Source organism: Gymnoscopelus braueri (genome assembly GCF_963280865.1).
Source record: "Gymnoscopelus braueri genome assembly, chromosome: 1".
NCBI lineage: Eukaryota > Metazoa > Chordata > Actinopteri > Myctophiformes > Myctophidae > Gymnoscopelus > Gymnoscopelus braueri.
Genome location: NC_137603.1, coordinates 20,747,516 through 20,774,658, shown reverse-complemented (window position 1 = coordinate 20,774,658; position 27,143 = coordinate 20,747,516). Strand labels below are relative to the sequence as shown.

Here is a 27,143-nt window from a genome sequence, read left to right as displayed (position 1 = left end):
GTGGAGAAACTGGTTCTGATACTCAAAAGACTCATTGAGGATTGTGACAGAACAAAACACCCTGAAGAAGGCCCGCACGGGCAAATATTTGGCCGGCAGAGCCGCATTCTTCAGGGTGAAACAGTAACTCACCCCGGTGGGAACCAAACCTCTCAAGTTGTTCAAAGACTATTGACCGCCCCGTCCCACTCATACATAATCAATTTATCACAGTTGGTTAACCCTTTAAGATCTGTGTCAGGATTTCTTTGGTTATTAAAAAATATCAGATGTACAAGTCATAGTGCTATGAGCTTGTAGATCTGCTATTTTATTATTTTTTTATCGTGGAAAATGTGTGCAAATCTTTGAATATATATCTTTTAAAGCGAAAATATTTAACTCCGATCTGTGCTTCTGGGGGTCCCTGGAACAACATATTTTGAGATGGGGTTCCGCGGCCAAATACATATCATTGTGGGGGTCCTTGACATGGAAATTTTGGAGCACCACTGATTATAGCAGCATATGTTTTTTTCAAAAAAACGGCACGAGATTGTAGATCTGCTATTTTTGAATAGCCAAAGAAATCTAAAGTGACAAATGCCTTCCCGGATTGAATGGGTTAAGGATGTACAGTAGTTGTATATGTTTAGTTGTTTATAGTTGTATGTACCGTAGTATGTTTAGTTGGTTAAAGAAGTTATTCTGTGTAGTTAGTTTTAGTTGGTTAAAGATACATTTGTATGTTCTCAGTATCAAGTATGTTTAGTTGATTAAAAAGTGGAGCTGTGTAAAAAAAAAGTTTAGTTTAGATTTAACTTGACTCCTTTTCAGACTAGGGATTTGAAGGTAATTCAGTGTACTTTTTTGTTATTGACAACTCATTACTTACTCAAGTGCTTCAACTAGTCCCGCCACCACAGACCCTGTCCCTCAGGTGCACCAAGTTAGCTAATAACTTAAACCCTGTGTACCTGTGAGTGTACCTAGCAATTAATGTCGCACACGTGTATGTCTTCATATGGTGTGTGAGTGTACCTGGCTTGATTTGTGCACGTGTGTAGTATGCTTATTCATTTACCGGGGTCCTCCAGGCCTCTGTTCTTCGTTTGCTCATTTTGTCCCTCTACACCGTCGAAAATAGCCAATCTACTTCAATAGAGTAGATAGAGTACCGATGTCCTGACGTCACTTCCACTACCCCTGGGTCACGCCGTTACTTTTTCTCTTGAAAATCCCATAGAGAAATCTTAAGATTGCGTCATATAAGAAGAACTGTGTTCCAAAAATAAACAAACCACCCTGGCGATTTTGTCAGGTATGCGACTCTGTGTCGTTTATGATTTATATAACGTTTTGATAACGTCTTTGTTTGGAGAATCGTATTTTTTTTCTTTAGATAAATTAGTACTTTTCATGCTTCATATCCATATGAGAAAATCGCCCGGCCGATATGTTTATTTCTGGAACACAGTTCTTATATATGACGCGATCTAATATTTTCCTATGGGATTTTCAAGAGGAAAAATAACGCTGTGACCCAGGGGGATAGCGCCCTCTAGCGGCAGTGATGTCAGACCTCGGTGCTCTATTGAAGCAGCTTAATAGCTCTGTGATTTCACAAGACCAGCTGCTGCATAAGGGTACATGCGTCCAGAGCCTCACGACAACTCGTGAGGCAGTTTTTTTTACAGTTCAAACGTTGATTATTTTTTTATACAACATTCAAATATTTGAATATGGAATATTTGTTGACAGCCCCACTGTTCAGCAGGGAGCTGAACAGTGGGAAAGAAGTGGCTATGGAAGGTGACATGGATGTCTACACCCTTTCCAAGTAGGGGTTAATACCAACTCAGCTTATTGTTCAAGGGGAATTGGCATAACAACTAAACTGGCAGAGAAATACATCATGTAACAAAAGAGGGAAATACACAATTTAATATGGCTTTAATTAAGTAGCAATTAATGTCGCACGTGTATGTCTTCATATGGTGTGTGAGTGTACCTGGCTTGATTTGTGCACGTGTGTATGCTTATTCATTTACCCTCCCCCCTTTTTTCTTCAGGCACAAATGCGTCTGCCTTCGATCAGCTGGTCCTGACCTTGGCGTGGGACCGCGTCGACATCGCCAAGAACCACGTGTTTGTGTACGGCCAGCAGCTCCTGGTACGTCCCCTATGTCCGGGGTTCTCAAAGTGGGGTCCGGGGACCCCGCAGGGGTCCTTGAGGGGGTTCCAGTGCGTCCCCAGCGACGTGAGCTCGTAGATGTGCTATTTTTAAAGATTTTTTTGGGGTCTTTTTCCTGCCTTCTTTGATAGTACAGTACATAGACAGGAAATGGGGAGAGAGAGACATGAAGTGACGTGCAGCAAAGGTCTCCGGGATCGGGACTCAAACCCACGACGATCGAGCCTAGGTGCAACAGATCTGCTATTTTTGAATAGCAGATATACCTTGGCATAAAACCTTTTCAGCTGGGGTCCGCAATCAATTTGGGGGCGAAAATGTTCAGAGCCACTGCCCTACATTTGCTTGTTTGAGTGGCCAGATGCTTCATAATGATGTTCGCTTGCCTTGACATTCACGCAAAACCTTTTCAAATGGTCCAGAAAGCCCCAGGAATCTTCTGCTACCCAGCCGGCCTCAGAGGCTCAGAGGAGCCAGGGCACAGAGGGACTCGACTCTGGCAGGCTGCCATCAAACCATTTGTCTTGACTTAACATGTGTAACATAAACCCCATTAGATTAATCTTTTATAAGCTCGTGATAGCTGTGCTGATGTAAAATTTGGAATCCCTGAGGTTAGCATTGACGCAAGGAAATGTAACCATGTCCTGTTTTTATGGCTGTGTTTTCTGTTTTTTCCCTTATTGTTTTTTTGTATCCAAAAAATACTTCCCTTTAACCACTTGAGCCTGAAAAAATATACAAAATCGACGTCAAGCCACAATGAGTTCCATACCCTAGGTGGGGTTGGCGAAAGGGCCTACTCTGTGTGGAGTTTGCATGTTCTCCCCGTGTCTCCTAGGGTAGTTAATACCCTCACAAAAACATGTAGTAATCCTGGTCGCTATACTGCCTCCCCCATGACAGCCGGGGCGCCTGATGGAGGGGAAGGGAACTGGTTGGAATAACGTGTTCCTTCCGCGCGCTACGTCCAACCAGGGAAACTCCCCCCTGTCAGGTGACAAGAAGGTCAGTTGTCTCTCATGCCTGAAGGAAGCATGAGCTCGGCCCTGGCCTCCCTACTGTGGGGGACTGGTGTAGTGCTGGTGTAGGGCTGGTGTAGCGCCCAGGATCACTTAGGAAATTGGCACCGGGTGAAAAAAATGGGTTACAAAAATCGCGGGATAAAAATTTAAGTAAAAAAAAAAAGCCACAATGAGTTGGGAACTTGTAGGTTGTCTATTTAAAGCTTGTAGATTGTCTATGAAAATATATACAATATTCTTATATTTTATACAGTATATTCCACCTTTATTGACATCCCCAAAATGGGGACGCCTGTATTAAAAGTGTTTAATTGTTTAACCACTTAGACTTAAGCCCTCTAGACCGGACCTTGTAAACTGGACCTGAGTTGGCTCTGTTCATGGTCCGCTTTTTCCCGTCTACACCAAATGCCTTCGCCAAAAATAGCCGATCTACAAGCTCACAACGCGTCACGTGTGAGGCTGTAGATCGGCTATTTTTGGCTAGTGTTCCCCCCCGGAATATGGATGCTGGGGTTTAAGTGGTTCATAGGCCAGTAATAATGAAATGTATTGTCTTGTGTGTGTGTGTGTGCGTTCAGGTGGGTTCTCTGGAACAGGCCATGCTAGATGCTCTGATTATGGACAGGGTGGATTTTGTCAAGCTGCTGATAGAGAACGGTGTGAGCATGCACCGCTTTCTGACCATCAACCGCCTGGAGGAACTCTACAACACGGTAACACACTGACTGCACACCTACCCACACACACACACACACACACACACACACACACACACACACACACACACACACACACACACACGGTAACACATGGATGTACATCTAATGATCTGTATCAGATCATTAAAATAAAAATGCTCTGAAAATGCATGCAGCCCACCCATGTGACCACTTAACACGGCAGATGTGTCAAGTGGTCAGCTGGGTGGGCCGTGAATGCTTTTGAGTTCATTATTTTGCTGTTAATCTTTTAATAAAAAATCTTTATGCCTTGAAATCATGTCGTGTTTCCCCCCAGTGTCATTGCATATCTATATTTTTCAAGGTATTTTATTGAAGTTCCAAACACTAAAACACATGGATACATAATAATGGTTTATCATAGCTCTGAGCTCTTCCTTCCTGTTTGTCTGCATGTCTTCTGTTACAGAAACAAGCTCCCAACAATCCAACTCTACTTCATCTGGTCAGGGATGTCAAACAGGTAACCTATCGGCTCTTAAGTTTAACTTATACTTAGTTGCACGTGGGCGTCGCACACCGAAAAATAACAGATCTGTAAGCTCTTTGTAAGCTTGTAGATCGTGGTGTTTAGTGCGGGACACAGCCCGAAGCTAACAGTTAATCAAACTTTTTTTTGTTGTTGTTTGAGAAGGAGCTCAGCAGAGTCATTGCTTAATTTCCGTAGGTGTTAACCAGAGCTAATGAAAGAGATGACAACACTCCCATTTTTGCAAACTGCTAATAAAGTATTCAGTCAATGAATAAAAATTCTGTTGTAATTTTTTTTTCATGTAATATTCAATATTCAATCATGTATTGACAAAACCAACTTAAAGTTGATTTGGAATTAATTTCATTGTGCTAAGACAGCAGTTCTTAGCAGACAGCAGTGGTCATTCTTCTTCCATTGTTTCCTTTAACTCTCTGTAGGGTAACCTTCCTCCAAACTACAAGATCACCTTGATTGACGTGGGCCTGGTCATCGAGTATCTGATGGGCGGGACTTACAGGTGTAACTACACCAGGAAACGCTTCCGCATCATTTACAACAATCTCCATGGCAACAGCAGGGTGAGTTTGTGTTAAAGGTGACCACAAACACACACACACTCACACACACACACACACACACACACACACACACACACACACACACACACACACACACACACACACACACACACACACACACACACACACACACACACACACACACACACACACACACTCAACGTAAACGATAGCGGCCATGTCTTACTGCCGTCCCAGATGGAAGTTCCACGTCGTAGTATAAACATGGCTAAATTGTTCGTTGCTGTATTGCTGCTACACAATCCTATATTAAAATTGCCTAGAGGGTCAACCGACGGCAGACGGGCAGATGGACGGTAGACGTCACAAGTGTAAGATGCAGACCTACAAGGCGCCCGTCGCTCCGATCCGCACCAAACTTGGCACCAACACTGGTCAGGGGTCTGCCATCAATATAGCCACTTCCCTGGCTGCCACATGCGCACCGTCGCTCCGATCCAAACTTGGTACAAACACTGTTCAAAGGTCTTCCATCACAATAGCCACACCGGGGGCCCCTAACGTGCCCCCTGGGGTGCCTCATTTGCGCAACATAGAAAGTACACATAAAATAAGTACACATAGTCATATTGGATATTGGATCGCTATTGAGATATTTGGCAGCTATTGAGGTATGAAATGATGTCCATATTGTGCAGCCCGAGTATTCGCAGGCACGTGCACCCCCTCCAGTAGCACCTAGATCAGGGTTTTCCTGCAGGAAACCCTGTTCTGTATTAACTGTTGGTAAAACCAACTAATGATGCAACACCTTTTCAGTGGCTGGCAGCACTCAGTGATGTCATGTAGTCACTGCTTCATTGGCATTGAACACAGTGCTCAATTCTTGTCACGTGAAAGACGCTTTAGCCTCAGTGACTCAGCATATAATGAAGAGAATGGACCCTTCGCTAAACCCCACCCCAAAAGCGATTGTCCAATGCCAGCTTAGCAACCGTTGTTAGCCTGGCATAGGTCTGGCAAGCTTTCGTCACCTGCCATAGCTGTCAATGTTATTTCGCCCGCACACACACAATCATTTGCAACATAATAGCAAGAATAGGAATACCACGATAACGCAATGGTGACTATGAACCACGTACCCAAACCCGTTGGAGGCTGCTTTTCCCAATTAAGCTGAAATCTGCACTTAAACGGCAAGGCTGAATATGGCTGTGTTGTTGTCGAACACATACACAGCTGTCAGAAAGTTACACGACACGACTCACTCGCCCAGGTGGTGTCAATAATAGGCTACTAATCACCGTAATCGTAACAAAATTCAGAATCACAGCGCTGCCTGTTTCGGATTCCGCACGTTAAAGTATATTCATTCATTTGTTCGTCTATTTATTAACTGCTACTGTAGTCTTACCCTGCGGTACATGAAAACTCCTGTTACAGTCATGGATCAACTTCAACCTGGTGTTTGCACTTTCTCCATTTACGGTCCGTACATATATATAAACGTTCAGATTTCAAATATAAATTGCTTACCCTATGGCCACGGATGTGAAAATGATGCACGGGACTCTCAAAAGTACCCGTATATTCTGTATTGTTCAATAAAAAGCATTTTAATCCGATCGGTGGCCATTTTCTCATAGAGTTATAACGTATCAGAGTGCAATACACCTACCAACCGATAGGGTCGCTTAGTTGAAAGCATATGGATAAAATGGCCACCGATGCTTTTTATTGAACAATACGGATGATACCTGTACTTTTGAGAGCCCGTACATAAATGTAACATCCGTGGCCATGGGATAAGCACTTTATGTTTGAAATATGAACGTTTCTGTAGATGTACGGGCTATAAATGGAGAAAGTGCAAACACCAGGTTGAAATTCATCCATGACGGTCGAGACAGATGACCGTCGTGTATCCATGGCTATTACTCCCTCTAACATTTCCCGTGTTTTTAGTTTATTGAAATAATGTCATGCACATTTGTCCAGTGCATAGCCTACTGCAGGCCTTGTTGACTAGATTTAGAAGAGATTTTGAAGCTATTGCTGCTGAAATGATCGATTATTTTTAAGGGGAAAAGCCGTCATTTAACATGCAAGTCAATGGGTGAGAAGCAGAGATTGCCAGGCGCTGCCAGGCCTGGGTGTGACTAACTTCGCACCACCAGTCACAGAGTGGAGTGGGTGGGGCTTAGCGAAGGGTCCATTACATGCGTGTACCATGCATTGTGGTTTTAAACCCATGAGTTTCACATAAAGCACTGTACTGCTGAGCTGGGTTTGCTTCTAGCCATCTTACCAGGGACTAAGCCTGCTAGAGGAGAAAACTGTTCAGAGGAATGATCCTTAGCGTGTCATTCCTGACAATCTAATCTAATCTACATGATAACCTGTCTGGACACGTATCGCTTCTTTATTGATATAATGAGATACAAGAGCTTAACAGAAGCACCGGGAGAGTCCTCATGTTTACTCTGTGTGTGTGTGCGTGCGTGCGCATGCGTAATATATTAATACGTGTACTCTTTCAACTACTGCAATAATTAATATAAAGGTTTTTCTGCCCATGTTGCCTACATATAATACATAGCTTCTATCTTTGTTCCTATCTTTATATTTTAAGAACGTTATTAATAAATAATTGAATGTTTCTTAATACTCAAATAAACCAAAGAATTCTGATGTTGATGTCTTGTGAATCTTTGTTTTAAGTATTTGAAGTAAATCCTTTTAATTAATTTAATTAATTTAACCATCAGAGAGTGTACAAGTGTACCAAACTATGTGGTTATAATTGTGCACCCTAATTAAATTAACACTGTTGTGTGTGTCGTTTACAGAGATCAGGTCGTCATACTAGTCCAGGCTCTCATCTGAGGAAAAGTCACGAGTCTTTCAGCATCCAGGCCGATAAGAAAGAGAAGACTAGACACAATCACTTCATCAAGACCGCACAGCCTTACAAACCCAAGGTAATCTCATTCTGCAACCAGCTGGACAGTAGGCTCGCCATATCGTCGCTATTTTGATGCTAATACCTTTGTACTTTGAAATTTGAATGTGGGACTAACAAAGCATTTTTACACTGTGATATTGCTAACTTAAGTTAAAAATTCTTACCCTAACCCCTTTCAACTCCCTCCCTCCATCCCTCTCAGCTGGAGTCTCACGTGGAGCAGAACAAGAAGAGGAGCAAGGAGGAGATCGTGGACATCGACGACCCGGAGACGCGGCGGTTCCCCTACCCGTTCAACGAGCTGCTGGTGTGGGCCGTGCTGATGAAGAGGCAGAAGATGTCGCTGTTCTTCTGGCAGCATGGAGAGGAGAACATGGCCAAGGCCCTGGTGGCCTGCAAGCTGTGCCGATCCATGTGCTACGAGGCCAAGAAGAGCGACGTCGTAGATGATACCTCTGAGGAGCTGAAGGAGTACTCAAAGTAGGGCTGGGCAATTAACAGAAAATTTGCTTAATCTTACTTGTACAGGTTAATTGAATAATCAATATATTTCGACCTGAAAACATTCTAACAGATTTTTTTACTCAACTAAATCGATTAGCACCTTTTTAGCACATAAATTAACACAAACAAAGCTGATTCTGCCAATATGTAACATCACAAAGGCTGACATGGTGGGGGTTTAAAAAAATGTAATGCCGTTTTGCAATTTGAATTGCAAAATCAAGAACCGGACTGGATCCACAGTTTCACATTTTATTTAAAACAAATAAAATACATGAATTAATAAATAATAATAATAAGTGCTGTGTCAGATTTGGTTACATCAGAATCTGCTTTGTGTTCGTCTATGTGCTAAAAGAGAGTTTCACTGTGCAATAAAATTTTATGAGGAGACTATTTTGGAATATCATTTTCTAATCAATGGAGCAACTAATGGAATTACATCATGACAGGGTAACTACCCAACCCAAACTCTACCGAAGTGTCCTTGCGCTTTAACACAGGAGTATTTTGTTGTTGGTTACCAGCTTGATATGACAATGAACATTGTACACAGTTGGTTCATAATGCTCCCAAGAGAAGAGCATATAAACAGAACACAGGGACACAGTATTGATATGAGATATGAAATATGAAGCATCTACAAATGATTTTAGAGTATCAGTGTAGCTTGGTAATCGGAGACAACTTCCTGTAGCGTCCAGGTCTTTCACTCACCTTGAATGTCTTTGAACAAGCACACTGTGTGTGCACTAAGGCTAACATTCTAAAGTCTCTAAGATGAAATGAATGGGGATTCAAGTTTTATAATGTTACTGTCAGGCAGAAACCTTGTATCTCCATATTTCATGTTTATTTTTTCATAAATTAATGCCATGCTTTGTCATACAAGAGTGTTGTGCAAAGGTATAGCAACAATAGCCGATTTACAAGTGAGCTTGTAGATCTGCTGTTTCCACTATTTAAAGGTATCATGACATTCATTTTCACTTTTTTTATTTTCAATGTTTTATTTGGGGTTTTATGACCTCAATTACACCCAAAAAACCTGAACTTAGAACATTCAGTGGATTTTCTGTGGTCTGGGGTTTTCTGAATAATTAGGCTGAAAAGTAATCTGAGCTTGGCCCTTCGACAGTGAGGTCACAGTCGATTAATCCCGCCCACTCTCCTCCTTGCCCCTCCCCTCCCCTATCCTTTCCTTTGGGGGGGGCGGAGCAGAGGCGATGATTGACAGGCAAAATCCCTCACCAGCGACACCCGCAGGCAAAGATTTCTTTTTTCATTGCAGTTGAAAAGGCTTTAGAAATGTGAGAGAAAAACACCTGCCATGGATCACTGGAATGGAATTTTCACTTAAAACTTTTTGTACACTTTTGAAGGACCATGACAAAGACTTTGAATGTGGTGTAAAAGTGAATGTCATTAAACCTTTAAAACAAATTGAAAATGAAAGTCTGTCTGTGGGTTTCATCCATATTTATCTAATGAAAATCATCAACAAGAGATAGTGACCAAATAAGTACGTTGGCTCCATTGTAACACAGGTTTCCCCCCCCCCCCCTTTCCTGAAAAGTAACAGTTTTGGGACAATCGTACAAGGTTTGCACCTGACACCGGTTTGTCCTTTGTTCCTCTCCACTGCAGTGAGTATGGGACGCTGGCGGTGGACCTGCTGGAGCAGTCGTTCAGACAGGACGAGACCATGGCCATGAAGCTGCTGACCTACGAGCTGAAGAACTGGAGCAACAGCACGTGTCTGAAGCTGGCCGTGTCGTCGCACCTCAGGCCTTTCGTGGCTCACACCTGCACCCAGCTGCTGCTCTCCGACATGTGGATGGGACGCCTCAACATGCGCAAGAACTCCTGGTATAAGGTGCAGTCTGCGTGACATCAAAGTAGAAGCTTGTAGAGCAGTGGTTCCCAACCCTTTTTTTTTCCCCTCCAGGGCCCACTTTAAAAAATCTCGAAAGCGTTCGTGGCCCACCCAGCTGACCGCTTAACACGGAAGCCAGATGTGTGTGCCAGTGGTCAGATGGGTGGGCCACGTGCATCTTCAGAGCATGCTTATTTTAATAATCCATCGATTGTGTTCCGGTTTGGATCAATGGAACCAACGTAGTATACTTTAAGTTCCTATTTTTGAGCGGTGTAACCGCTCCTATAAGAGGGTTTAGGACCCATCCGTGGTGAAAGTTTTTCCGTCACGAAAATTTGTCTTTCGCTGTGACGCCATGCTGTGGAAAACACGCCCATAGGCTAAGCTCTGCAGGACGTGCCGTGATTGGCTAGCGAGACACATGATGAAATTAACTTCAAACTTCGCAGACGCGCTGTGATTGGCTAGCGAGACGCATGATGAAATTAATAATAATGTAAAAAATGTAAGCACGTCACTTCGCACATCACTTCGCAGGAGTGCTGTGATTGGCTAGCGAGACGCATGATGAAATTAATAACTCATAAATAGCACCGCTCACTTCACACTGGGTGTGATTTTTATTATAATCCTATATTATTTTTTGGGCGGTGAAACCGCCCCTATAAGTGAGGTTTGGATATTTGTACAACAAATCCTGCGCTGTGATTGGCCAAAAATGTACCCCGCCTAACCCTGCACCGTGATTGGCCAATCACAGTCTATTCAGGACTGTGATTGGCCAGTGTCACATGACACATGTGCATAGCCCTATCTAAGAAACCATAACTTAAAAAAAAACATAAATTAGTTTTTTTTAAGTTATGGTTTCTTCCATCATAAAGAGTGTTTCAATAAATGTATTTATTTTTTGTACATGATTGGTTGACTCCATTCAGTATTGTGATTAGCTAGCAAGACACCGCCCACTTCACACAGGGTGTGATTTTTTTATTGTAATATTATTATTAGAATCATTAGTGTGTGTGTGTGTGTGTGTGTGTGTGTGTGTGTGTGTGTGTAGGTGATCCTCAGCATCTTGGTGCCTCCTGCCATCCTCCTGTTGGAGTATAAGACCAAAGCAGAGATGGCTCACATCCCTCAGAACCAGGATGACCACCAGATGACCATGGAGGACAGTGAACACAACTTCCACAATGTACCGGACGACATACAAATGGTCTCGCTACGCTTTATATTTATTTATATTGTATTTATTTCATTTATTTTGCTGGCAATTTCCCCACCTTTTCTGCCAATGTAGTTGTTATGCCAATTCCCGAATTCCCTATAGTGCTGACCCCTGCTGGTTGGTGACGGGACTGTTTGGTCCTATGGGATGATATTGAAACCAAATGCTTCCTCTGATACACATGGAATCACCTGTCAGAGAGGAGCCTAGCTTAAAAAATGTTTAAGCCTCACTTAAAAATGATATTATGAATTAATTACTTTTTCCCTATTTCATAAATAGCTGATCTACAAGCTTGTTGATTGGCTAGTTTCAGTATGTCTTAATTTATTTACTTTTTTATGTTTATGGATAATTTCCTTTTATTTCTGTAATTCTTTTGAAAAATGAAAAGAAAGTGATTTCTTTCTATTTTATCGTTTGAAATAATACGTTTTAAAAACATTCAAAAGGGGCCCATAAAACTAGGCCATTGTTTGGGAACCACCAGCCTAGCACGTGTGGAGTCTGTTTAACAGCCCTGCTGCCAGGTGCCCTGGCTTGAGCTTGTTTGTGGTGCAGGAGGGTCATGAACATGGCCTGTATGGAGCACAGGAGAGGATTCAAACTCTTAGTCCTAACTCCTAGTGGGATGCAGCAACCTCCGCTTTTCTCTTTTTGTTTGTTCTTTTCATTTTCTTGTTCTCTTTTTTTTCTGTCTTTCGCACAGACTTACTTTCTTATTTCACAGCTTTTTTCTCTCTCTCCCTCCTCACTCTATCATGTCTGTTTCTCTATCTACCTCTTTCTCACACTTTCCCTCTCTCCCTCGGTCCCTCCCCTCTCTCACTCACTCACTCACTCACTCACTCACTCACTCACTCACTCACTCACTCACTCACTCACTCACTCACTCACACTCTCTCTCTCTCTCTCACACTCTCTCTCACACTCTCTCTCTCTCTCTCACACACACACACACTCTCACAATCTCTCAATCGAGAGAGAGACCCCTGAGCAGGGCCCAATTTAGGTTCTGAGAACCTTATGTGAAACGGAGTATGGAAACAAATCCAGAACCTGTGAAATATGTTAGGCGGCAGTCACGGCACGGTTCACTCGTGCCGTGACTGCCGGCACGAGTGAAGTTGTAAGTTGTGTAGTTGTAAGTGACATTAGTTTCCCTCTCTGCATAGATTCCTCATGTTGTGTTGATTTGTTGTTGCAGGATGTGTTTAAAGAGACCAGGGTGCATGACCATGTTGAGCTCAAGAGTGAGACGGAGACCCACGTTCGCTCCAGGAAGCTGCCGTTGACCCGCAAGATTTACGCTTTCTACCACGCCCCCATCGTCAAGTTCTGGTCCAACACGGTAAACAAATCACACCTCGTTCTCTGTCTGACTCTGGATTTTATATTGATATTGGTTTGATACGGATTGCATTTTTAAGAACGATATTGCCGATACTAATATGACTAATTATGCATCCCTAATGTCTTCCCACATTATATGACTAACGTATACAGTACCTAATGCTTACGTGAGAGGTCTGGTCTATTGTTGGACTAGACGATACAGGATAGTACGGTATAATGTACGAGGCGGTGGATTGTATAGCAACGTGGAGTCAGTCCTCGACATTTTCATGAGATGCTGAATTTGTCCGCTTTGCTTGCTCTGTTTTCCGAGCCAAAAATGAAAACTGTGCTCACAGGACACAGGATTGAATGAGTGAACTTCCAACATAGCTAACATTGCTACGTAAGCACCGCCGTGCAAGGGCCTTTAGTCTCTCTCTCTCTCTCTCTCTCTCACACACCTGTATGTAGGCCTGAGGCCGGTTCCCAGGGACCCAGGCATCATTGTTTAGAAGTAACGGGCAGACACGGTTGTTTTTGCTGCACCGTTCAGTGCTGTGGCTGTATCGATAGCATCAGTGAAAAGCACTCATCCACATAATGAAGCCCCGCTCAGGGCTTATCTCCACACACTATGCCTGCCTCAGCCCTGATCTCAGCACTGATGAGCCAGTCCTCCAGGCAGCGCTCAATCAATGACTTACCACATATAGAGATACCGTCAATGCCTGAATGTGTTTCCCCCAACATCTCAGAGCTTGCGCGTCAAGCTTCGGCAATTTTCCCTCGTAGTTTGACCTTACGACGTTAACACCAAGAGACTGGACTTGTCAAGTTTGTGTCCATGCACAGAGATGCATACGTAAGTGTGGAGAACAAGTACAATTGAATTCACAAATGTTGTAAAATAGTGTTTAAAAAAACAACAACATAATGAGGTATTGTTCCCTCCTCTCTCCACTGACAAAATGTGTTTTGTAGAGAAATGTGAATCTGGCTTGGAAGAAAGCAGAGAAAAATGTCTCTCCCACACAGCTCTCTTCACACAACCGCATTACACACACACACACACACACACACACACACACACACACACACACACACACACACACACACACACACACACACACACACACACACACACACACACACACACACACACACACACACACACACACACACACACACACACACACACACACACACACACACACACACACACACACTCTCTCTCACACTCACACACTCACAGAGGTCCAACGGAACAGGCAGGCAATGTTGTCCTGGCCTCACAGTGCCTTGATGGGATCCCGTCCCTTTGGAGACCGGCTCTGTTGACCTCTTCTATAAATATCTTAGAAAGGGAGGCCCCCACTCTGGGATTGCTCAGTTTTGTTTTATATCATCACAACAACAGTCACTTCCCCCCTGTTATAGACTGAATCCACATTAAGTGGATTTTGACATGGCCAAAATAGAGACACCAGTTGAACATGGTTGAAATGTTGGGTTTTATAAATATTTAACCAATGAAAATCATTAACAAGGGCTTGTGGCTAAATTATAACTACACTGGATTCATTGGAATAGAGGTTATTCTTCCTTTTTTTTCCCCTGAAAAGTTAACTGTATTGGGCACATAAGTTTTCCATCCGACAGCAACAATGTTTGTTGATGTATTTGAGCCCAATGTGTCAACATATGGGACTAGCTTATGATGATATACTTCTTAACAACAAGTCTGTATGTTCTTATTTCCATCAGGTCTGGTATTGTGTTAAAGGACCATACCGGTGGTCTGGCTTGTTTAGCTCAGCGATTCCCCAACCTGCCCACTGGTGGGCCACAAGGATATTGCAAGTGGGCAGTATGTGCAAGTTGGGCAAAACACATATTGCATGTATGTTTTTCATGATCAATGAAGAAAAAAGAAATACTTTTGCACTTTCACTAAAGTACATTGTTCTATAAGCTTCCTGTCCTTCAAACCCTGGATTCAAACCCGGATCTCCTGCGTGAGTGCTGAAATTTTAACCACTGAGATGATGGCGTCTACCTGCTTGCTCAGGGGTGAAATTGAATCTTGACCTTCAGGCAGTACCTCGTGTCAACCAGCCTTGTCAAACCAGACACAGGATCTAAACGTCTCAATAGAAGAGCAGGGAGACCAAATACAACCACCTCGATTGTATAATCTGAGTACTTCTTCTAGGTTTTTATCCTTCTGGTTGTGTGTCTCCTCTGAGCAGCTCTTCTACCTGGGTTTCCTGATGTTCTACTCCTATGTGATTCTGGTGAAGATGCCACCAGACTGGCCTTCTCCTCAGGAGTGGGTGGTTATCCTCTACATCTTCACCGCTGCCGTGGAGAAGATCAGAGAGGTGGGTTCAACCCAACACCTGAAAGAGAACAAGAGGTCCTCACACTGGATCAAGCTTTTTTTGGTTACCACCTAGGTGATGTTCGAACCTGGTAGATCTTCCTCAGACTGAGGAAGATCAACAGATTAAACAGAAAACCATTAAACAGATTCTGATACTGATTTTTCTTTTTTCTTTTTTCTTTCCAGATGTTTATGTCTGAAGCGGGAAAGATAAGTCAGAAGATCAAAGTGTGGTTCAGTGACTATTTCAACATTTCTGACTTTCTGGCCATTTTGACGTTCTTCCTGGGCTTTGGCCTGAGGTTGGGCGGAGACGACACTTTTGTCGGGGGGAGGACAGTTTATTGTCTTAATATCATATTCTGGTACGTGCGTCTCCTTGATATCCTGGCCGTCAACCAGCAAGCAGGACCATACGTTATGATGATTGCCAAAATGGTGAGTTGGCCTTAACATCAGCCATGTACGATACATGTGTATAATTTCTTATAGGGCTGGGCTTTATGACTTCAATTCAATATCACAATTATTTTGTACTACATTGTAAGACAAAGGATAATACAAGGTTAAGTGGCTAATCAGACTAATTCGAATTAGTTGATTATAAAAAATCTATTCGTTCTGCTTTTTTACCCATTAAAACCGGGAACACATCTGTGTCATTTTAGATCTTAGCTGTATATATTGCTGTATAGCGAGTTTTTCAGAAAACTCTTAGGATTTAGAACAGTGGTTCTCAAAAATAGCAGATGTACAAGCTCACAGCGCGTCACTTCGTGCCGCGCTGTGAGCTTGTACATCTGCTATTTCTGAACATTTTTGAAAAATCTTTAAAAGTGTTTGAAACATTTTAAATACATTTTTTAACACAAATCTTCTCTTCTGGGGGTCCCTGGCACAAAACATTTTCAGCTGGTGGTCCGCGGCCAAATACATATCATTTTGGGGGAGCTTGCCGCGAAAAACTTTGAGAACTACTGATTTAGAAGGCATATGTTGAATCAGCCTCAGGTCTTAATGGGTTTAGGATAAGAAATTATTAAAAAAAATGTTTTAATTAAGCTGCTTCTGGATTATTAGATTATCCTACATGAGCAAGATTAAGTCTGTTATCGGTTCTAAATATCAGTTTCGATATATTTTCGGTTAATTGCCCAGCCCTACATCTAGTGTAGTTCTTCAAATGCCATTGAATGTTCTGAGCTTATCTGACGATATAGAAAACTACTTTTACTGTCCAGTTGTCGCTATGTTTGTGCGTTCACAAAATGGTTGATCATCTTAATCTGGACGTTTGCACTCTAGACAGCATTGTTCGTGCGCATTCTGTGACCAGGTACTGTAAGCATTGTGTTTTCCTAACCCGTTAACAACTACCAGACTTTACCACCAGCCCAACCACTATCAGTCACTGACCACTAATTCTCAGGTCTAATCCCCTCCGTGTTGTGGGTTTTGTACAGACAGTCATCATCATAAGCTTTAGTTGAACCAAGACAGAATTCACACATCCATGTTCAGTGCCACCGCTTGAAATGTTGCTTGAACCGAACATTGACTTGTGGATTCTGTTTTAGGCTCCATTTTTCCTTTCCATTCGGTGAGGTTTCATTCCATTAGATTCTATTGATTAGAAGTCTGGGATCCAGAGTCATTACTGTCAATTTAACATTTATAAATCTCCTTAATATTGATAATAAGGTAACAGATCAAATAAAAGATGAGAAACAACTCAAAATACTAGCATCTAAGACGAAACAATAATGAGACCATATCTGAGTCTAATATTTCCAGAATCTACCAAAAACCACCCGTGTATTGGTTACAAAGTAAGTTTTTTTCCGGAGGTTTTCAAAACAAATCTTAAGAATTCAGTCCTGATTATGGGTCCCTAGCTCAGCCATATTGGTGGTTACCAACAGTTGAAGTCCTATATGAGGTATGTGAACTATATTAAAAACAGAAATGTTCTACTCAAGTTAAAACGCTTCACACTAACACTTCACACTAACACGTTTACATACAGTACTGGCAATAACATCTAACATGTGTTCCAGGTCGCCAACATGTTTTATATTGTAGTAATAATGGCCATAGTCCTGCTGAGCTATGGTGTGCCAAGGAAAGCCATTCTGTACCCAAACGAGGAGCCCAGCTGGACACTGGCTAAAGACGTGGTCTTCCAACCGTACTGGATGATGTACGGGGAAGTGTATGCCTATGAAATCGATGGTAAGGCTGATGAGGATGGTAAGGGAGATTATGATGGTAAGGACGCTTTTATTCAAAGCTTCTCACCACAGCATGGCAGCTGATTGTCACTGAAAATACCCCACTATCAAATCAAAACCACGACGACCTAATCATCATCGCGCCCCCGCACTACTCCTTCTGCCTCTCTCTCTCTCCGTCTCTGTCTCACAAAACAAGGTTTGCACAGAGAGAGGGATGGTCACCTCTGGTCTCTCTGTCTCACAGAACAAGGTTCACACAGAGAGAACCTCTCTCTCTCTCAGAAGGTTCACACACACACACACACACACACACACACACACACACACACACACACACACACATACACACAGAGAGAGACAACATTGGTCTCTTTCTGTCTCACAAAACAAGGTTTGCACAGAGAGAAGAGAGAGCCAACTCTGGTCTCTCGGGTAAGGTGGGGGGGGGGGCAGCAGAGGGCGTGTTGCTTCACCGCAGCATTCAACGGACTTGACTCAACTGTTAAGTGATCTGGATAAAAGGCTGCGATTAAGTGATCACCAGTTGAATCGGGAGCGTTTGAAGCTAAGGCTAGAACAAAACACCTGGCTTTGCTCCATGACCCGAGTTGGCAACCTGAGGTTTCACATACTCACACTCACCACAGCACCGCAGGCATTATGAGCTTAGATCAGAAGTGAGGAAGCGACCATTCGTCATGCTTTTATTAAGGGGAATTTATTACTTGGTTTGCGCGGCGGTATCACATAGTTAAAATTGCCTATCTACAAGCGCACATCGCGCTGTGACTTGCTGCGAGCTTGTAACTCTGCTATTTTCTGTACAAGACACGGCACGAAACCAAGTAACAATCGGGCAGTAGACAAGTCACACTTTGTGTATCGAATGGGGAAAATTAACCAAATGCTAGTTATTAAATATCAACTAGATGGTAATTCAAATTATTCTCAAGTAGGGCTGCTGAGCAGTATATCGACATAATACCAATATCGTGACCTGGGTTTCCGTTAGGCTGTATTTGCCGGCCATTGACCAATTTAAATGTTAATTGACCATTAAATATAATCATTGCCGGCCACCGTGGCCGGCTGGGAAAATGCTACTTTATTATTTTATCATTGTTATTATTATTTGGACAAGCTTGTTTATTCACGCAAGCAGATCACTCATCTGTCCTCCTGACTTATTCTGTTCTTTTTGGCAAGAGACACCTCTACATGATGGAGTAGATATGCTTTAGGACACTATAAATGCAGATTGTATCTGTGATAAAGTGGAAAGAAGCGCTGCGCTAAATGCAACAAGGTGTTCAGTTGGGTGGTTCACTCACTGCACGTACAGTATATGCGTTTATTATATTATGGCCGATTTAATTTATCCTCTTGGCCAGAAAAGTTGAATCTTGCCGGTCACGGTGGCCGGCCAAAACATTGCCTATAGCGGAAACCCTGATCGTGATATGAGACTAGATATTGTCTGGATATCGTCGTAATATGTTATCTTTTGCTGATTATTAAAGACTGTATTAGTAAAGTTATGCAATTTTCTGAACTTGCCTGACTGATAGCCGTTCTATTATATGCCTTGCCCCACTTAGGTATTATAGAGGCATTACTGATGATTATAAAAATTGTGTGAAAGCACCAATGATCATACTCACAATATCGCCACATTATCTACGTATGTCAAGGTATTTGGTCAAAAATAACGAAATATTTGATTTTTGTCCGTATCACCCGGCCCTCATTCTCAAAACCAAATGGTAGAAAGTAGAAACCCATTTTGTCGAGCCATGCGATTGTTTGCCTGTGCACCGCTCCTGATGGAGCTTCTGTTTTGAAATCAGCGTGCTCACACCTCAAGTCGATGATTGTGTGTGTCTCTATAAATGTGTATAATGTGCCCTTTCTCCACAGTGTGTGCCAATAACAGTGAGGCAGCGGTCAAGCCTCTGTGCACGGCAGGAGTGTGGCTGACTCCTCTGCTACAAGCAGTCTACCTCTTTGTACAATATATTCTAATGGTCAACCTGCTCATCGCCTTCTTCAAGTAAGACCCTGGCGTGTACGCAAAGACCGCTAGAATGCTGTATGAACGACTGTGGTTCTCAAATGAGTCTATTTTCATGGTCCCTAAGTTTGGTATGCGTTAGAGGCCATGGATCCCCTTTACTCTGAGCGTGTATGAATGGAACCAAATGGACCAGTAAGGCTCCAGTTGATTCCATTCGTACATTCTCAGAGTAACAGACCTGTAAGGGTCCATTTGGTTCCTAACTATCAATTATTTAGCTGGGGATCCCCTGTAACCCTCTCAAGGACCCCTGGGGGTCCCTGGACCCCACGTTGAGAACTACTATATGAGATTAAATCCCATTTGGTTCCTAACTATCGATCATTGAGCTGGGGATCCCCTTGGAACCCTCTCAAGGACCCCTGGGGGTCCCTGGGCCTGCCCGAAAATTGCAGATATACAAGCTAACAACGACCACAAGCCTGATCACAAGCTTGCAGTTCGTCAATTTTCGAATCGCTAAAGTATAAAATGGGGCATAAGTGGTTAATTATCTAGACCAGGCATAAATAATTGCATTCAGTCCCGTCTGTTCTCCTGTCTGTGTGTCTGCAGATCAACCTCCAAACTACTAGGGCCTAGTTTCACCTGATCGCCTTGGAACGCTACTGTAAATGCCTATTATCTAGGCGATCATCAGCATCATATTTCTTGTGCAGGCTGCCAGCAGCCAAGGGACCTTGATTCCTGAATGTTTTTCATATCGGTCAACGATGACTATGTCTATTTATGAATTAATAATAGCCCTACAATACTGACTGACTTTATGGATCGGACTATTTGTGTTGTGTTCTGTCCCGTGCTGATTGGAAGAAGTGTGTTCTCTCCCGTGTTGTGGTCATGATGTTATCCTCTTGTTTGTTGGTTCCAGTAATGTGTATCTGCAAGTGAAGTCCATATCTAACCTGGTGTGGAAGTACCAGCGCTACCATTTCATCATGGCCTACCATGAGAAGCCTGTCCTCCCTCCCCCCTTCATCCTGCTGTGCCACGTCTACTCTCTTTTCTACTGTATGTGTCGGAAGAGGAAGAAGGAGAGGATCTACGGACCAAGTATGTACAGTGATTTATCAAACTTTTTCATTTCAAGGACCCCAGTTTGGTCCATCCAATAGCACTTCACTCTCCCCGTACCGCTTCCTGCCACCTTCTGCCTCGATTGATGCTAGCAATTGGTCAATCTGGGAACCCATTCCGTTAAAGAACGTTTAAAATTTAAATAAATAAAAAGTTTGCCTTTGAGGGCGCGTTTAGTATTATTGTTTAGACTGATGCTACGTTTTTGGTTTACCTGGATCCTAGTTTCTTGTGGCACTACGCTTGCTTCTAGGGCAGGCTAACTCCAGCCTCACTGCAAGTTTTATTCAATATTAAACTAAACACAGCACAATGTGACACAAGTTTAAAGTCCACCATCACCACATTCCCCATTCTTACACCCCCAGTCTTGCATCCATTATGTTATGTTTGTTTTGTCATTGGGAATGGCAGCTGCATGGAATGTAGCGATCTTTCACGGAAAACAAACACTGAATTTCAGACATTATATGTTTTAGTCATCAAGCGCTACCAACTCTGTACCAAGTGACACAGAGCCTCCAACAAGCAGAGTACAGCTCATTAACCTCAGATGGTCGGACTTCAAAAGCTACTCAGCTATATTACACTCACAGCTCATGTTATGACATGTGAATGGGAAATGAATTGTTGTGTCCTACAGATTTTAGTCATTTATTTTCCTTTTTTTCCCCTATGTATCATGCGTTTTTGGTAGGTTGTTGCATCCCTAGTAGTAAGTCACTGTGTTATAAGCCGTCCACCACAGTCTGGTAATTATCAATACCGCTGTAACTCTCCTGGATGGATTCATTAACTAACTAGCATTTCTTGGACAAATAACAAACCATCAGAGAGCTTGACATGTGAAATGACATGTGAGATTGGTGGGTACGTAAGGCAGGTACGTGGTAGCTTCAAACATAGGGAAGTTAGCAGATCTACAAGCTCACAACGCATCGCACTGTGTTGTGAGCTTGTAGATCTGCTCATTTCACTATTATAATTTTTGGGAGATTTCTAGAAAATATTAATGTTTTGTGTAAATAAATAAAAAACGCATTAATAGAAGAGAAAGAAAATGTATATAGTAATTTGTACTTAGCATTCTTAAAAACTATTAAGTATTTTTAAAAGCAAGTACTCCAGTTCTTTAACTCAAGTACAAATTAGACAGAGCAACTTTCACTTTTAGTTGAGTTGTATTTGACCAGGAATATCTATACTTTGACTCAAGTACTGGGTTGCGCTACAATTCTATCTCATCGATCTGTGATAAGATTGGACTTGACACAGAGGTTTCACATTCAGATTCAGATCAGCTGTTTGTATGAAAGCCTACCACAATGATGGCTAGTAGTGTTCTCTGCAGGCTCATGCCACTTGACATGCCACTTTCCGCCCACGTGCTCGGGTTGTGTGTGTGTGTCTCTGTGTGCAGCCACGCTCTCATTGGCTCGCGCCCCCATGTGACTCACGTGCGTGCACTGCCTGTGTGCAGCCGCCAGAGTGCGCCAGAGTGCAAAACCAGGAATGTAGACGATGCTCTGATTAAAATGCACAACAGCCTGCAACATGCCTAAACGAGCACGGTTGCATAGTAAGCTCCACTTACCAAACACATTTCACAAACTCTTCTGGCGGCCCTGTTCTCACTAATTTCACTGTACCACCCACTTCTCTACAATTGCTCATTCCTTTCGATTCTTCTTATTGTTATTTTCGAGCTGCGTTCGCTTCCAGCGTTCGCGCGTCTTACTTGTAGTAAAATAATGGTAAGGCTGTGTTCCTCTGTCCTACAGAGCTGTTTCTGACTGAGGAGGACCAGAAGAAGCTGCATGACTTTGAGGAGCAGTGTATGGAGAGCTACTTCCACGAGAAAGACGATCAGTTCCACTCAGGGAGCGACGAGCGCATACGCCTCACTTCAGACAGGTGCCAAATATTGACTAATTTAGCTGGGGACCCCCTCAAGGACCCCAGGGGGGTCCCCATACCCCGCTTTGAGAGTTTACATTATTTTAAACCAACAAGATCAAAGCGGTACTACACCAAGATTAACTTGTGAGCCTGGACTGTATTTATGTGGCTTGATACACTTAAATAAAACATTAGATCTGCTAAACCGTTCCTCCTGCACCGTTTAACAGGACAGTCATGACTTATTTCACATTTTTCAATTTAAAAAGTGTTGTTCCTCTGTGTTCTGTGGTGTGGAAATCTGATCCATGTCCTTTCTCTGCTCGCAGGGTTGAGACAATGTGCATCCAGCTAAAAGAGGTCGGAAACAGAGTTAACTTCATCAAACGCTCTTTGCAAACACTGGACTCTCAGATCGGACACCTCCAGGACCTGTCCGCTCTTACTGTGGACACGCTGAAGGCCCTAACGGCACAGAGAGCCTCTGAAGCCAGCCACGTCCATAACCAGATCACCAGGGAACTCAGTCTCTCCAAGAACGTGGTCCCCAGCCTTGGCCCCGGCTCCAGCACAGACGCCGGGCCTCTTTCTAAGACCTCTCTGCTAGGGGGCAAACGTAGCGTAGGGGCCTACTTTGGCTCTTCCTTTGCCTCCTCCTCCTTCCCGCAGGCAGGAGGCAGCATTGCGGAGTCTCTGTTCGGGAGCGGGAACGCAGGGAGAGGGATGCTCGTGGGGAGCAGCAGCCGGAGAGCGGGACTGGGGCTGGACCCCAACCCGAACCCCACGCTTAGCCCAGAGAGGAGGGGGCTGGCCGGGCAGGGGCAGGGGCACGCAGCAGCTGCGGAGGCTGGCTCCTCGGGCAGCGCCGGTGCCTTTGCCCACAGTGCCACAGTGGCCGGTTTGACCCCTCCAGAGCTGCGTCTCAGAGGCCACTCTTTCACCCAGAGGCAGCTGACCCGTCCACAGGAGCCGGGCCTCTCCGACTCCCCCTCCAGCCTGCCCAACGTGCCCTCCTCCCCCGGGGCTCATTTTTATGTCAGCAGCACCCCATCCCAGCCCAGCGGCTCCAGCCACCCAGAACTGGCCCTCGCTGGGCTGTACCAGCATCCCATCCAGCCAGACAGCACCACGGTAGAATTCGGGGCTTTTGTGGGTGAGTATAAAAGGGAAGGCTGAGCATGTGGAGGTGGAGAGAAAGCGGTGGAAGAATGAACACTGTGTGTGGTTGTGTGTGTGTGTGCGTGCGTGCGTGCATCTACTGCAGTGGTTCCCAACCTGGGGTCCGGCCCCCCCTTGGGTGGGGGCGTCAAAGATCACAAGAGGACGTGAGGCCTTTTATTTGGAGATAGTCCAACATTTTAAACATTTTTGGGGTCGTGTAAAAACGTTAAACATTTTCCAAAGTTTTTCCAAAAAGGTTAAAGAAAAATTATTGTATTACTTTAGGGCTTTCACCAACTAGTCGACTAGTATAACCACTAGTCGACCTTGTTGGTACTAGTCGAGTAGTTGAATATATATATATTTTTAATGCCATAGTAATGAATGAATGAATGAATGCTTTATTGCAGACTCAAGGTCCATAGATACATACAGATACAGACTCCAACAATAAACATGAATTAAAAAGAGTCCTTTTCACAATAAATTGGGACGGTTATAAATACAAGCAGTTAAGCCAATGTCTCCTAAGACTTCACAGGATTATTTATATTGACAATGATGCTATTCTCAGACTCATCCAAACGGCACATGAATCTGTGCATTAGATTCCTAAGAACAGCTTGGAGAGTATTGACTCTTGCAGCCACAAACATTTCACTTGCACTGCTCCATCTAGGCCTTTTGAGTAAAATTCTCATTGCAACTTGCAGTTTCTGAAAACTAGCTCTTTTGTACCTTGACCACAAGTGGGCAGTGTAGAATGGTGTGCAGTAAGCTCTGAACAGAGTGATCTTAACTGCTTCAGAGCACATGCTGAACTTACGCTAATGGCCCATCTTACTATTATTATTATCCTCCTGACTTTATTTTTTATCAAAAGGGGGTCAAAAGTATGCCCAATAAAAGCCTATTATTGGGCAATGGGGATCCTTGGAGACGCTGCTGTGCCAGAAGCGCTTCCCTTAAAACGCCATAAAAATAAGGGCTGGAGGATAATAATAATAGTAATATAGTAGTAGGATGGCATTAAAACAATGCCCCCCTAAAAAAATAAAAAATAAAAAACATTTTTTTTTTTTTATGTAAATTTCGACTAGTCGACTACCACTGGGTCAAATTAGTCGACCTGTAAAAATCTGTAGTCGTGAAAGCCCTAATTACTATTAGTCATACAAGAAGTACATAGGTGCATAACATGTTTGAAATGCACAAGATTGTGTGTGTGTGCGTGTGCATGCGTTTGTGGGTGCGTGTATGTGTGGGGGTTCTCAGCTCGTGTCAGATGTAAGAAAGGGGGGTTCCAAGGAAAAATGGTTGGGAGCCACTGTTCTACTGTTGTCATTGTGTCTGCTACCCCTCTCTGCTTGCTTGCTGCACTGACAACCTTGCCAGGACAGACAGGGGAGTGGGCAGGGTTTCTGCGGACCCACAAAAAAGTCTATAAATGAATGCATTTAAAAAATAAGGCCTTAAAAAGGCTTAAATACATGCTTAAAATGCCACAGACAGGTCAAATATATTTTTTATTTTGTAATGTTTTTGTTATTGATAAAGTGGTCTTAACCACTTTATATTACCGGTAGTTCAAATCCATGAACGACAGTTATGTTATTTTTATGAATTTATCATTGCTACACTAAATCTCTTTGAAAATAGATCACATGTTGTGTGCTTGTAGATCAGCTACAAGGCCAAAGCCCCCCTCCCCGTGAATAGGGATGCTAGGGTTTAAGTGCTTTAATTTAAGTCTGAGTGGCATTGAGAAGTTTTAAAAGTTCTTAAATGTAACTTACCTGAACCTGCAGAAACCCTGGTGAGGAAGGGGGGAGGGGGGTTGGTAAACGTGGACGACGAGGGCAGATCAGTCGCTGACGCCCCATTGGCTCCCGAGGCTGTCTGTCCGATGACCTTGTCATCGGCCCAGGGTGGTGCCCTAGCCCCTGCTGCGGTGCCCAGGAGACACCGCGGACGACGGCAGAACAAAAAGGGCAGTGCGTCTGAAGCGGCGGCCCCACCAACGGCCTCCCGACTGAGGCAGAGCAGGTCAGAGGACCTGCTTACCAAGACACCGAGGCCCAGAGAGCCAAACGGGACCAGAGGTTTGAGACGATGAAGCGCAGGGCTGCGTATGCTGGGTGCTGGGGCCTCATGGGACCCCTAGATCATCAGGGTCCCAGGGGACCTTTTCCGGTTTCCTTTCCCAAGCTTCTGTCTGTCTTTGTCTGGGCTTTGTGTGTTCTGTTCCTCTGTTGGGTGTTTCTGAAGGGCTGTGACCTGACTGGAGCATGAGTGATCGGTTGTTTGTACGTTTGTTACCCTATTAATATGATCGGTTATGGATTTGTCTGACATTTGAAGATGAGGACATGAGTTCTTCATGAGTGTGTTTTTATCTACTTAGAGTACTGTACCACATGGGTGCCATTTTGCCATATAGAAATCAAAGGGAAATTGATTTGAAAAGATCATGTAGTTGTATTTAGTTTTTCTATTCAACTTAACCACAAATTCCTATATACTTCATCATATGGCATTATAGTTCACAATGCATCACAATACAAATCAGCTATTTTATCTATTTCTGGAAAAAAAAAGTTTTGACATTTTTTTATTAGACTTTCATATATAAAGCCTACAACTGCGGTACTCGAAATAGACTAAAACAAACTTATGGAAATGTATATCTTAGTATTTGTGAATTCTAGCTATAAGCATGGTGGCAAACATCAATCCACACATTTTCGACCATTTCTACCACCTAAACATTGTGTAAAAAGAGAAAGGTCTGAAATAATGTAATGTATACATGATTTGAACACGGTACATAATTATCAGACCTAAATTTACTGTTCAACTTCTTGTTTATGCCCACAATGACTGGCTAGCCACAGGTTTTGTAGCAATTTGTACCAATTGAAGAAATATTAGGCCTTAAATGTCAAATGTTCAAGCATTTTCAAAGTGTATATACTTTACACGACTTCAGATCATTTTCCAAATTGTTAATATTTTTTACATTTTGGAAAAATAAATGCCAATTTACCACTGACGTGCACACAATGTTATTATTTAATGTAGTCAGGACATAGAGACAGTATGGAGCTCATCACAGTGTTATTTTAATTTTCTTCAGGACATAGAGACAGTATGGAACTCCAGCATTCATCTCCTAAAGACCTGTCCACCTCCAGCAGACAGCAGAGCCCAGTCATACGCCACAGACAACAGGTACTGTTTGGTGCATGCGTGCGTGTGTGAATCTGTTACTTTGTCCCTATACCACTGTGTGCTCTGTCATCAAGGCCTTTTTCTTTGAGTCCTGCAGTGCTTTGCCATTTAACAGGACATCTGCAGGTCCTGGATGAAAAGATTACAATTGTGAAATATCACATTTAAGTCTTAAATAAATTACACAGTTTAAAAAAAGAATGGAACAAAAA

The 27,143-nt window shown here is 43.2% G+C and overlaps 1 protein-coding gene across 5 annotated transcripts in view; it reads left to right on the top strand.

The window, feature by feature from the left end:
- Positions 1 to 27,143, top strand: part of trpm7 (transient receptor potential cation channel, subfamily M, member 7) — a 73,976-nt gene that overhangs the window by 31,984 nt on the left and 14,849 nt on the right. For 4 of the 5 annotated variants that reach the window (XM_080428843.1, XM_080428842.1, XM_080428844.1 and 1 more), the window contains exons 11-28: positions 2,052 to 2,152; positions 3,780 to 3,914; positions 4,351 to 4,404; positions 4,854 to 4,994; positions 7,805 to 7,936; positions 8,123 to 8,400; positions 10,072 to 10,300; positions 11,367 to 11,522; positions 12,742 to 12,885; positions 15,122 to 15,253; positions 15,442 to 15,693; positions 17,313 to 17,487; positions 19,407 to 19,539; positions 20,435 to 20,616; positions 22,422 to 22,554; positions 22,869 to 23,692; positions 25,509 to 25,802; positions 26,837 to 26,931. In XM_080428843.1, coding sequence (XP_080284969.1) covers positions 2,052 to 2,152; positions 3,780 to 3,914; positions 4,351 to 4,404; positions 4,854 to 4,994; positions 7,805 to 7,936; positions 8,123 to 8,400; positions 10,072 to 10,300; positions 11,367 to 11,522; positions 12,742 to 12,885; positions 15,122 to 15,253; positions 15,442 to 15,693; positions 17,313 to 17,487; positions 19,407 to 19,539; positions 20,435 to 20,616; positions 22,422 to 22,554; positions 22,869 to 23,692; positions 25,509 to 25,802; positions 26,837 to 26,931 — 3,590 coding nt within the window. The remainder of the gene's footprint in view (positions 1 to 2,051; positions 2,153 to 3,779; positions 3,915 to 4,350; positions 4,405 to 4,853; positions 4,995 to 7,804; positions 7,937 to 8,122; positions 8,401 to 10,071; positions 10,301 to 11,366; positions 11,523 to 12,741; positions 12,886 to 15,121; positions 15,254 to 15,441; positions 15,694 to 17,312; positions 17,488 to 19,406; positions 19,540 to 20,434; positions 20,617 to 22,421; positions 22,555 to 22,868; positions 23,693 to 25,508; positions 25,803 to 26,836; positions 26,932 to 27,143) is intronic. The other variant, XM_080428845.1, reaches the window with a different exon arrangement.